The sequence below is a fragment of the Cheilinus undulatus genome, linkage group 2, assembly GCF_018320785.1.
Source record: "Cheilinus undulatus linkage group 2, ASM1832078v1, whole genome shotgun sequence".
In the NCBI taxonomy this organism is placed as follows: domain Eukaryota; kingdom Metazoa; phylum Chordata; class Actinopteri; order Labriformes; family Labridae; genus Cheilinus; species Cheilinus undulatus.
The window spans coordinates 51,928,582-51,941,403 of record NC_054866.1 but is presented as its reverse complement, the minus strand read 5'-3'; the positions used below and the strand labels follow the sequence as shown (position 1 = coordinate 51,941,403).

The window sequence follows — 12,822 nt, the reverse complement described above, 5'->3', positions numbered from 1 at the left end:
GGAAGGAAGACCAGTCCTACTACTTAGACTTTATACTAATTTTGACTGTTCATGTGTGTGCGGTTTCAGTTCAACACAAGAAATGTAAAGAAAAGTTATTCCAACAACAAAGCATGAGCATTTTGTTGTTTTACATATCAGGTAGTCTTCGTTGATAGCTTCCTGAAGGGCCAGAGTGGGACTCCAGGGCCTCAGGGACCCCCAGGATTCCCAGGACCTCAAGGTTGAGAATTTTCCCTTGGATTCAGATTTTAATCATTTTGGACTTCTTAAACCGACCAGCCTCTTTCCTTTTACTCTCCTCAGGAATCATTGGGTTTCCTGGAATGCAGGGCGATCAAGGTACGCTTGCCATTCTCTCTTTCTTTTATTCTTCCTCCAATGCTGAGGTCAGACGCCGCCATGTTTCTGTCTGCTAGCATAGCTACTGTGCCACATTGATGGTCAAACAACCATCTAACCCCACCCTTCCTCCTCCCAACATCTCAGCTGTGATGATTGGTGGTCACATTACAGCCAAGTTATGGTTCTATGATTGAGTTAAAAACAGACAGCATGATCTGACCTTTACCCTCATGTTTCTACCCAACTAACCAGTGAAGGTATAAATGTGTCTGAGCCAATTAAGTGCAAAGAAAGGTGGGTCATACCTTTTTCATCTGGGGAAAAAACATACAACATACTGAATGGTGGGTATACCCTACAACGACCTAAAATAACCCCTCGATTCTACATACATAAGGTTAGATAGTCCATTCATTCCTATGGGAATCTCCAGGGTGTGGCACAGTTACATAAAAAAACTGAACTTTTGCAAAATTTTGGCGCAACCTTAAGGCCGTGTGGTGGCTGGCCAAGCTAACTAGCTAACAGGCTAAGATGACTCGTATTTATCAGCTTGACATGAAATTTAGTCAGATTAACAAATTTTATATGAAACATATCAGGATTTCTCGGTCCATATGAAGTGCTGTAAGACTGTTTTTGCAGAGTCAGATATTTTTAAACATTAAAGTGAAGTTGGAAGGAATGGTTAGAGTAAAAAATTGGTTATTTAACATTTAAATGAATATTTTAATGGCTAAACAAATGAGCTTAGCTTGACCAATTTTTGAAATACACTCCTGATCAAAATTCTAAGACCAGTTGAAAAATTGCAAGAATTTGCATTTTGCACTGTTGGATCTTAAGAAGGGTCTAAGTAGAGCTTTAAAATGCAAAACGAAGAATTGTGAAGAATTTAGTAAGCGATTTATTAAGAACAATTTAACTGAAACAGGCTGTTCATCAGCTGATCAAATGTTTAAGAACACAGCTCAAACCCCCCCCAAAACAGAAATAAAAGTTTCCAAAAAGGCCTCAGTAATGAGTAGCTCCACCGTTCTTGTTAATCACTTAGAAAATTTGTTTCTGCATGCTTGATGCGAGTGTTTCCAGGAGGCCAGTGAACGTTGCTCCAAGGGGTGAAGATGGCTTCACGAAGGGCATCCACTGTCCGGAACCAATGTCCAATTTTGTAATCTTCCCTTGCCGTCCATCTACAAATGTTCTCAGTTGGATTTAGATCAGGGGAACACACATGATGGGCCAAAAGAGTGAGGTTATTCTCCTGGAAGAGGTCCTTTGTTGGGCGTGCATTGTGAACTGCAGTGTTTTCCTGTTGAAAAACCCAGTCATTACCACACAGACGAGGGCCCTCAGTCATGAGGGATGCACACTGCAGCATCTCCACATAACCAGCTGCCGTTTGACGCCCCTGCACAACCTGAAGCTCCATTGTTCCATTGAAGGAAAGGCAGCCCAGATCATGATGGCGCCCCCTCCACTGTGCCGCCTAGAAAACATCTCAGTGGGACCTCCTTGTCATGCCAGTAATGTTGGAAGCCATCAGGACCGTCAAGGTTTCATTTTTTCTCATCAAAGAATAAAACTTCCCCGATTTTGTGGCATTGAAGCAGACGAGGCCTTTGAAGAGGTTTTTTTGTTTTTCAAGCCCTTCCCTCACAGATGCCGTCTGATGGTTGTTGGGCTGCAGTCAACACCAGTACCCGCCTTCATTTGGGTCGAGGATCGTCCTGTGTCTTGTCAGACAGCTCAGCGCCAGTTAACTTTTTTTGGGTCTACCACTTGACTTTTTTGTTCCATAACCCTCAGGACCTTTGAAGAAATTCAAAATGACCGTCTTACTGCATCCAACCTCAGCAGCGATGGCGCGTTGTGAGAGGCCTTGCTTATGCAGCTAGACAATCCGACCACGTTCAAAGACAGAGAGCTTTTTTACCTTTGCCATTAGGAGGTCATGACAGTGTGAGTACCTGACAGAAAATGATGTTGAATCCACATTTCTGTGCAGATTTTGGCTTTTAAAGGCTGTGGTCTTAAACTTTTGATCAGCTGATAAAAAGTCTGTTTCACTTTAATTGTTGTTTTCGATAAATTGCTTACTGATTTTTTTTTTTTTTGTCTCACTCCCATTTTTTCTTTGTGCATTTTGAAACTCTAGTTAAAACTTTCTTAAGATCCAACAGTTCAAAATGTAAATTCTTGCATTTTTTTCAACTGGTCTTAACATTTTGATCAGGAGTGTATATGCTGCTTTCCTAGTTGGGTAACTTCTGTTGTTATTTCTTGATACATTATATTAGTCCTGTTTTATCTCTGTATTTCAGGTAAACACAGATTCTTAGCTGCTAAATGGTGAAAAAACTGACAATATTATTCTCTTCCAAGTGGCTTCTTCTAACAAACAAAACGGGTTTGTTTTTTTTTCTCACATGATTTTGTGTCGATCCGTTAATGACCATAAAGACTGCTCATCTTTCCAGGTGTGGCTATCCCTGGTCCCCCAGGCCCACAGGGGCCCCCTGGCTTCTCTGGACCTAAAGGAGATAAAGGAGAGCCAGGGCCGGTCTACGTTGGTCCAACAGGAGATGATGGAATTCCGGGAAGTCCTGGCATTGATGGTGAACCAGGAGAACCTGGAATACCAGGTGATAGTCTGCCTCCTGCATGTACGGGTCTCATATCTGATCTACAGGTCCCTGGAATACTCAGGAGGATTTTATTTCCAGGTCCTAGAAGTACCTGAAAGTTTTTACATGTCTACAGGTGCATCAAAAAAAAAAAAAAAAATAGAATATCATGCAGAAGTTTCTTGTGATTTACTTCAAAAAGTGATACGTCCATATATTCTAGATCCATCCCATACAAAGTGAAATATTTCTTTGTTTTAATCTTAATGATTCATGTTCTTTTAAATGGCACCGGAGTCCCTCAGGGGGACGTCCTGAGACGTCTTTTCTTTAACATTCTTTTTTAAAATATAAAATCAAACATTGTGAAAATACTGTTTAATAAAAGACATAAATATGTCAGTTAAAGGAAATGTTATCAGAAACTATAAAAACAGTTGTTAACCCACAAATATTTGATGTGAACTTTTGCTAACAATCACTACAGTATTGCATGCTAGCTCAGCTTAGCATGTCAGCTGAAATGAATGGAGCAGTGAGCTATCAACTATCATTAAAGGGGAAAATCCATCTTTAAAATCATCCTCTCTGTTTGACTTCCTTCTTGTCCTCTCTCAGATTTCCTATCAGGACCTGTTGGTCCTCCAGGAGCGAAAGGTCAAAAGGGGCTGAGGGGATTTCCTGGACTCAGAGGGAAGGGAGGGGAGCCAGGTTAGTGTGCAATGGAAACAGAAAGTAAAAAGTCACATGATGTAAAAATGTGTGATACAGAAGCACAAGGATGTCATGGATCTGCAGCTGGACCAGGATCTTGAGAAGTGACACAGTCCAGAGCACAGAACATCTGATCTGGTCATAGAAGGAGGGTTTGCTCCTGTTTTGAGTGTTTGTCATCAATAAATTAATAGACACAATTGTAGAATCAATATGAGACGATACAACACAACCAAATAGCATAATATGATACAAAACGATACGACTAAAAACAATATGGTAAGACACAAAACAATATGATACGACACTAGGGCTGCAGTAATTGATTCATTTTGTAATCAAGTACTCTATTGATTCTTCTTTCGGTCAATCAAGACTGGTCAAACTCCAGTCCTTAAAACACACAATTTAAAGCCTGAGGATGAACAAATCAACAAATTTCAGTTCTTAAAACAAACTTTTAAGTATCAGGAAGGATGATGAATAAAGAAAAAGACCTCAGCTGGAGTTGGTCTGTTGATCCAGCCTAGCTCGCCTAACTTAGGCTCCGTCCACATGGAGAAAACTTCAGGAGAATACGCAAACATTTTTTGTCTTCTCGGCATTTCATTCACACAGGGGCTGTAAATGCTACTTTTTGAAACCGGCCCCCGGAGTGAACAAATCTGTAAACGCTTACTGTTTCGCCTCCATGTGGACAGCCAACTGCATCTTTCTTGAAATGATTACATCACACATAGAGTAGCCCACTTAAGCCGTATGCACGGGTCAAAACCAAACACAGTGGCGGATTGTGGGGTTGTGTTCATGCTGCAGAAACTATCAAGCTCATTATGGCTTTTATAGCAAAATTTGATGCTCCTTTACCACCACGGCGTACAGCATACACCAGATGCTTTTACATCCACTGGGGAACAACCAGGAGGGCAACCAGGAGAAAGTTTGGGGCAGTTTCTGTAATCTTCTTCTCTCTTTTGGTGCATTTCCGTGGCAGCGTTACAGCGCCACGTACAGGCTTGGCATATATACCACAGCGTTTTCTGGGGTTCCGTGCTTACACCGACATTTCCAGAAACAATTCGTATTCATGGAAAACTTTTTCAAAACAAAACGGAAATATGTTGTTTTCGTCTCTGTGTGGACAAGGCCTTATTTGTTGGTATGGCCAATCTTTACAGCTGATATAGACAGATTTTTATTTTTCATATCTGCCGATACTGATATCAAACAGATGAAAATGTGCATCCCTAGATGTAATACAATATGAAGCAATACAGTATGGTACAACATGACTCAATATGGTACAATAAGACAAGACACAAGATCATGACACATGACTCAACGAGGGGTGTGACGAGACACTTACCTTATGAGACACGAGACGAGACGAGATTTTACACTTTTTTCAATTTTGGAAAAAAAAATACATGGGTGGATAATATGTCCTTTATATAACTGAAAGTCATAATTACAACACATTCAGGTCTACTCAAAAATGTTTGAACTAAGTGCTGAATAGGCTATCAATGCTTCCTAAGAGTATATTTTGTCTAACTTTGACTCAGACTGTTCATTTGAATGCTCTTCAAATCAAACCTTTCATTTTAACAGTCTACAACATCTTTAATTTACTACACTATGCACTAATCCCTACAATTACAATAATTATTTTTAATAATATTAAAAACAGTATAATATTATTATACTTAATTACATATAATAAAAAAATTTCAATTATTTTAAAAGTACTTTAAGCACTGTTTACAACAGACTGAAATGTAAAGAGCTGCATCAGTGAAATCAAACTATTTCTCATCCTCTTTAAGGACATCCATATTTAAAACACTAAAAAGAAGTATTTCTGTCAATAACACGTTTGCTGTTATTTAGAGAAATAGATTATCTTTTTGTTTTGTGGTCTTTTTGTCTCATATGAGCTTTGACAGTGTTGGACACGGACACAGATGAGCGTGTGTGTTAATGTGTGTGGGTTTGTGAGCGAGTGTGTCTCTCTGCTCTGTCTGCTGTCAGACAGCAAACAAGGCACGTTTAACTGGAGCTATGACTTCGCTTTTTGGAGCTACTCTACGGCGCTCATACAGAGTTTGTTTTGCTAAGTTTACCGCTGCAGTATGCAGACACGTTGCGCTACTCATGTTAAGCTTCTGATTGATGATACGCACAGCCAACAGCTGATGGTTGACATGACTAAGCAGTGACTCAAAGTTACAAAGAAAGAAATCTCGTGGCGTTTTGATCTCGTCACACTCCTAGACACAACACAATACGATATGACAGGATACAGCGTGATATAATATTAACCATATAGTATGATACAATAAGATATAATGAAATATAATACAATAAAATATGATGCAGCAAACATGGTACAGTGTGACTCAGTATTGTGTTATAAAATGTAATATATCATATTATAAGGTATGATACCATTTGAAGCTACACTTTGATTAAATCAGACATGGAACAATAAAGCTACAGTTCTCTATGCAATATTACAGTGTCATACAAAACAATACAATACCACAAAATCCACTCCTCCTGCTGGTTTTTCTCTAATAACTGATAAATCGTTGTTTTCCAGGTGAGAAGGGGGAGCCGTGCTTTAGCTGCCCTTTTCCTCTCAGCATTCCAGCACAACCAGGTTTACCTGGAGAGCCAGGTGAAGACGGGCAGCCAGGTAAGAGCTCCCCCCTGACCAGGTTTATTTTCTGTTCGTCTAAAGCAGGGGTGTCAAACTCAATCACAGCAGGGGCCAGATTCTAAACTTGGGTCTAACCTGAGGGCCTAAAAAAGTCAATATTTAACCATAAAATGTCAACCTTATTTTCACCAGAAATGAATTATGGGGGTAAAAAACTGAGATAAAAAGTCAAACTTAAGTTTAAAAGGTAAAAACATGACATTTAAAGTCAAAATAATGTTTCAAAAGGCAAAATATGAGACAGAATATTGAAACTAGAATTTTAAAAGTCAAAAACTGAGATAAAATTCAAAATCACAATTTTTAACAGTCAAAATATGAGGTAAACATCAAAATCATGAGTTGTGAATGTCAAAATATGAAATAAAATTAAAAATTATGGAGTTGAAAAAGTTCAAAACGTGAGATAAAAGTCAAAATCATGATTTTTAAAGGTCAAAAAACTGAGATAGAATTAAAAATCATGAAGTTTTTAAGGTAAAAAATGAGATTAAAGTTAAAGTTAGGAGTTGGTAAAGGTCAAAACATGAGATTAAAGTCAAAATCATGACTTTTAAAGGTCTAAATAGGATTTAAAATTTAAAATTGTGAATCTAAAAGGTAAAAATATGAGATAAATCAAAGTTATGAGATGTAAAGATTAAAATATAAAATTAAAAGTCAAAACCATAACTTTTAGTCATAACTGTGAGATGCAAAAATGAAAATATTCCTGACTTTTTATCAAATTATGCTGTTTACTTTTTCTAATTTTTACGACTCAACAAGGATATTATAAATTATCAAGGTTAAGTTGAAATTTTTATACTGGAAGAAATCTGCAGACCTCATACTGGCTGGCCAGTTCAAATAAAAATATCATATGATCTGGTGGGCCGGGTTAGGGTTAGTATATCTGCACCACGGGCCGGATTTGGCCCCCAGGCCTTGAGTTTGACACCCGTGATCTCAAGTATTGATCCTTTGATTGACCAGGTGACAGCATGATGTGAGCTTTAATCATCAATACCAGGTACCTTTATTTATACCTGTTGAAAGATTAACTTTAGAGTGAGTGGGTCGACCTTCTTTCACACGGATGGGCAAAAATCACGATGAAGTGACTGCATTGTTCAGAGTAAACTTTAGTGCTAACATGGACCAGTGAAAAATGGTAGGTAAAAGCAGGATTAAAGAAGAATCTACCATCAGCAAACCCATTTTAAAGCTTTGATATGTAGGAGTTCAACGAGTTGTTTGGAGTAGGAAAGGCAGTCCAAACAACTCACTGCTGTTCTTTGTTCTTTTTTAACAAAAATATGTCAAGTTCTGATAAAACTGGTGCTTTAGCATTCATGCTAATCTCCTCCGCAATTATTGCATCAGCCTCTTCTCGCTGCTTGCCGCTCGCGACTCTGCCGCATCCGAAAGTACTGCCCCTCGTCGCTGATTGGTCCTGTCACTTTCTAACCGGGCCCAAAGAATTCAGATGGGAGCTTTGCAAGATGGATTCACCAGGGAGAAACACAGAAATGGGCGAATCCTTTTTTACTACTTTTTGCCCATTTTGCCACTTTTTTTGCCACTTTTCCCCATTTTTTATCACTTTTTTCCAATTTGTGCCCTTTTTCCCCATTTTTTGCCATTTTTCGCCCATTTAAGCTACCTTTTGCTATTAAATACCTCCTTTTCCCCATTTCCCCCCTTTTTTAAACTTCTTTTTGCCACTTTTATCCCATTTTTACCCCTTTTCCCCATTTTTTGCCACTTTTCATTCATTTAAGCTGCCTTTTGCCATTTAATACCACTTGTTTCCTATTTTCTTTTGCCATTTTTGCCATTCTTGACTGCTTTTTGCCCATATTAGTCACTTTTCACTCTTTTTTGCCTAGTTTTTGCCACTTTTTCTCCATTTTTTGCCACTTTTTTCCAATTTTTACCTTTTTTCACTTGTTTTTTTTTTTGCCATTTTTCACCCACTTAAGCTACCTTTTGCTATTAAATACCCCTTTCCCCATCTTTTGCCCATTTTTTAAACTTCTTTTTGCCACTTTTATCCCATTTTTGCCCCTTTTCACCATTTTTTGCCATTTTTAGCCCAGTTAAGCTACCTTATGCTATAAAATACTAATTGTTTCTATTTTCCTCCATTTTTGCATCCTCTTCTTGCCACTTTTATCCCATTTTTGCCCCTTTTCACCATTTTTTGCCACTTTTCACCCATTTGAGCTGCCTTTTGCGATTTAAGACCACTTGTTTCCTATTTTTTTTTGCCATTTTTGTCAGTCTTGACTGCTTTTTGCCCATTTTAGTCACTTTTCACTCTTTTTTGCTTAGTTTTTGCCACTTTTTCCCCATTTTGCCACTTTTTTTTCCATTTTTTGCCCATTTAAGCTACCTTTTGCTATTAAATACCTCCTTTTCCCAATTTCCCCCCCTTTTTTAAACTTCTTTTTGCCACTTTTTTCCCATTTTTGCCACTTTTATCCCATTTTTGGCCCTTTTCCCCATTTTTTGCCACTTTTTGCTCATTTAAGCTGCCTTTTGCTGATTTATTCCACTTATTTCCTTTTTTTTTTTTGCCATTTTTGCCATTCTTGACTGCTTTTTCCCCACATTACTCACTTTTCATTTTTTTTGCCTTGTTTTTGCCACTTTTGGACCATTTTTTGCCACCTGTAACTCATTTTTGCCACTTTTCACCACTTAGATTGTGGCTCTTGCAAAGGTATTTTTTAACATTTTGGCTCTTTGGTTGAGCAGGGTTGAGTAACACTGATCTATAGTATTTTGGTCATACCGTGATCCCTCTGGGAAACAGGAAGTGACATCAGGCTATTCGATCAGCCCAGATGTATTCAAACTCACCTGTCTGCCGCTGTGATGTCTTTCTCTGCGCAGGTTTGGCTGGGTTTCCTGGACTCAAAGGTGACAGTGGTGTCAAAGGTATCAGAGGACCGCCGGGGTCAGAGGTGAGCGTTATGATCTCTGATGAAGCCGCCCGGTTCTTTCCTCATCTCATTCCTCTGCTGTCTAAAAATGGCTATCCTCATGTAAAAAAAAAACTAGAGCTATCAACAGATTAAAAATTTGAATCAGAATTAATCTGAATTAATCACACTCTTTTATTTATCACTTTTTAAAGTCCATTATTTTGCATTTTAAACTATTTTGTGCCGGTTTTGTATTTTTCTTAAACTGGGGCTAATTGGCTTTCTGTCTGGATGCAGAACTGCTTTTGTCAGCAGATCGAAGGTTTCAGCATGAACTTAACCACGGAACAAGGCACTTGTTCTGGATTTAAACTGAAATCAGAGAACATTAAAAAGGTTCAGATGACTCTGACTTGTCCACTGAGCTTTTTTAAAATGAAATGTGATATTAAGGAGCAATGGTTCACTTATTGTACATCACTGCGGCTGCAGGGAGACATCCTTACCCAGAGTGTTGAAAGGGACAGTAAAGCATGCGATTAATCTCATTTAAGACAAATACTGCAGTAATTGTGGACCTTGATTAATCATGATTAACTCGATTAATCTTGACAGCCCTAATTATAACATGATATTATAAATTTACTCCACCTAAAGCAGCTGTAGTGAGATCCCCCAAACTTTGTTGAAAGTCCTCTTCGTTAAAAAATAAATAAATAAAAATCCAGTGATGAAATTTGTGTCAAGACTGCTCCACTGTCTCTTCATCTTGTTCTGTCTTTAGGGTCCATTCGGTTTCCCCGGCACCCCAGGGGTTCCAGGACCTCCTGGTGACCCTGGCATCATGCGGAGAATGGGGCTGAAGGGAGAGGTTGGGGACCCCGGGGAGCCAGGAGCACCAGGTTTGGTGGGGTTTGATGGAACTCCAGGTGCAACGGGACCAAAAGGCGTCCTGGGACCAAAGGGAAACCCTGTGAGTATCGGATACTTTATGTCTCAGAAGACTACAAACGAGAGACTGAGGGGTAGATCCACTAAGAATGTCTGCACTAATAGCCCCAACTTTAGAGCGAGATTTGCACCTGAAAATAGCTCATCTTAATTTGCACTAATTACATGTAGGTGCAAACGCCCACTGCCAAGCACATGTTCTGCCAAATGGCATGCCAGTGGTTTTACACTTAGACCACCAACATCACAATAACAGAATGAGACAGAATGAAAAGAACAATACTGGTGCAGCAAAATGCATGCATGTTGGCACATGAGATGATTCAGGTCCTGGAAGAAAAGGAAAAACACAGTGACCACACACTGGTTCCACATAGAAGGCATTATCATCACGCAAACTAGTATGTTTGGCAATCAGTCATTAAGGAGTCAGTTAGCTCTGGCCTTTTTGGATTAGTTGCTTTTTGTGATGAGGCTGATTTTCATCTGGGGGGAGAATTTGTGAAAATTCCCTCATTTATGTACATGTTATTGGGACTGGATGTTTTTTGCACCCCTGGGCAGTTTGCGTTCATTTTGTGTGCAGTTTAGCATGGGTTCCCTCTTTGCATATGCTCTGTGGATCAAATGCAGTTTTTTTTTTTTTTTTTTTCAAATTTGCTGTCTAAGAATAGCACAAAAAGCAAAGGAAAGAATCAGCTGAGAACAAGAAACATTTCATTATATTCTTCTACACAAGGCCGCCCATAAGGGGGGATAAAGGGGAGAGCTTTCTGGGGCCCAGCCAAACTGGGGGCCCATGGAGGTCAGGAAAACCATGGTCCATAATAAAGTTAGTCTGTGATATCCATAATTTATTTCCTACCAGAATAATAACCACTCTTATCAAAGCAACAAAACAGGAATTTCATTTATTTGTGCTGTAGTATAATATAGCCTCTTTTCAAAATGTAAAGCCCTTTTATTAGAATAGAATGACCTTTATATTAGTAATCTAAACAATGTGGATGAAGGCACTGAACTATTAGGACAGTAATGCCAGACTTATAGCCATGATGTGCACAAATGTCAGGATGTCAGAAAATAAAATAGAAGAAACTGAGACAACTTCTTTATGGAAATATATTGAATAATTGTTAAATGAGAACAAAAAATAGGTGAAAAGTGGCAAGAATGGGTCTAATAGTAAAAAAAAAAAGGCAGAAATGGCTGAGAAGTTGCAAAAGTAAGATGATAAGTAGCAAAAATTGGTTAAATGTAGCAAAAAGGACAAAATGGCAAAGAGCAGCTAAAGTTGCAAAAAGGCTTTGCAGTAATGGGCAAAAAGTGTTCAGGTTAAGTGACAGAAATGGGCCAAAACAAAGCAAAAATGGGATACAGGGGCAAAAAAATGGGAGAGAAGTGGCAAAAATGGGTTGTAATAGTAAAAAAATGCAAAAATGGGGGAAAAGTGGCAACAAAATGGTGAGAAGTGGCAAGAATTGGTTAATATAATTTCTTAAATGGTATGAATGGCTTAAAAGTGGCAAAAAGAATTGGTGAAACATTGCAAAAATGGGTCAAGAAAAAAGTGGCAACATGGGTGAAGAGTTACAGACATTTTCAAAAAGTAGCAAAAATCTGCATAAATGGGCTCAAAGTGGTAAAAAATGACCAACAGTGGCAAGAAATGATGAGACAAAGCCAAAAAGTGGTGAAAAGTGGCAAAATGGACAAAAAGTGGCAACAAGCAGCTAAAGTAGTCAAAAAAGTGCTGCAGTAATGGGCAAAAAGTGGGCTGGAAATGGTATAAAAACAGGATAAAAGTGGCAAAGAAAGGGTGAAAAGTTACAAAATGGGCACGGCAGAGATGAAAAGGTTGCCAAGAGATGTTGCAGAAATTTGAAAAACCTGGCAAAAAAAAAGGCAAAAATTAGTGGCAAAATAGGTTAAAAATTGCAAAAAGTTTGAATAAAGGTGCAAAAAGAAGTGGCAATCATGGATGGAAAAGTGGTTAAAAAGTACCACAATTCTATAGTTGTGGTACTTTTGAATCTGTAATTCATCAGAATCCAATACTAGCTTGACACACTTTTCAGCTCCAAAATAAGGGAACTGTTAGCCAGGATGCTAGCACCACTGCTACTGGTCCAACATCATCAATAAATCCAGACTGGGGGAGGGCCCGTTCTCTGGGTTCTTCAGGGGCCCAGCTAAATGTGTGGTGCGCCTGCTTGTGCTTAGTCAGGGAAAATGAAATGTTTGTCGCTGGTGTCTGTCTCCTCCAGGGGCCTCCAGGGGTAAAAGGTGAACGGGGCCTTTATGGTGAAACTGGTCCTAGAGGACCAATAGGACAGGTGGGGCCTCCAGGACCACCTGGAATCGGGGCTCCAGGACCTCCTGGACCTAAAGGCAATATTGGAGTCCAGGGACCACGAGGAGATCCTGGAGGGCCAGGTAAGTCGACTAGTTTGACTTGTACTCATGCTTTTATTTCCAGTGAGTGGAGATGATTTAACCCCTTTAGCAGCAGTGCGCTGCTGTATTTCCTCATGTTGTTCATGATTTCACC

General features: G+C 39.1%; 1 protein-coding gene across 1 annotated transcript in view; it reads left to right on the top strand.

The window, feature by feature from the left end:
• The window catches only part of LOC121517160 (collagen alpha-5(IV) chain-like), a 47,976-nt gene that overhangs the window by 3,673 nt on the left and 31,481 nt on the right, over positions 1 to 12,822 (top strand). The window contains exons 6-13 of the mRNA XM_041798725.1: positions 142 to 223; positions 307 to 342; positions 2,826 to 3,011; positions 3,591 to 3,683; positions 6,289 to 6,384; positions 9,289 to 9,359; positions 10,105 to 10,293; positions 12,539 to 12,707. Coding sequence (XP_041654659.1) covers positions 142 to 223; positions 307 to 342; positions 2,826 to 3,011; positions 3,591 to 3,683; positions 6,289 to 6,384; positions 9,289 to 9,359; positions 10,105 to 10,293; positions 12,539 to 12,707 — 922 coding nt within the window. The remainder of the gene's footprint in view (positions 1 to 141; positions 224 to 306; positions 343 to 2,825; positions 3,012 to 3,590; positions 3,684 to 6,288; positions 6,385 to 9,288; positions 9,360 to 10,104; positions 10,294 to 12,538; positions 12,708 to 12,822) is intronic.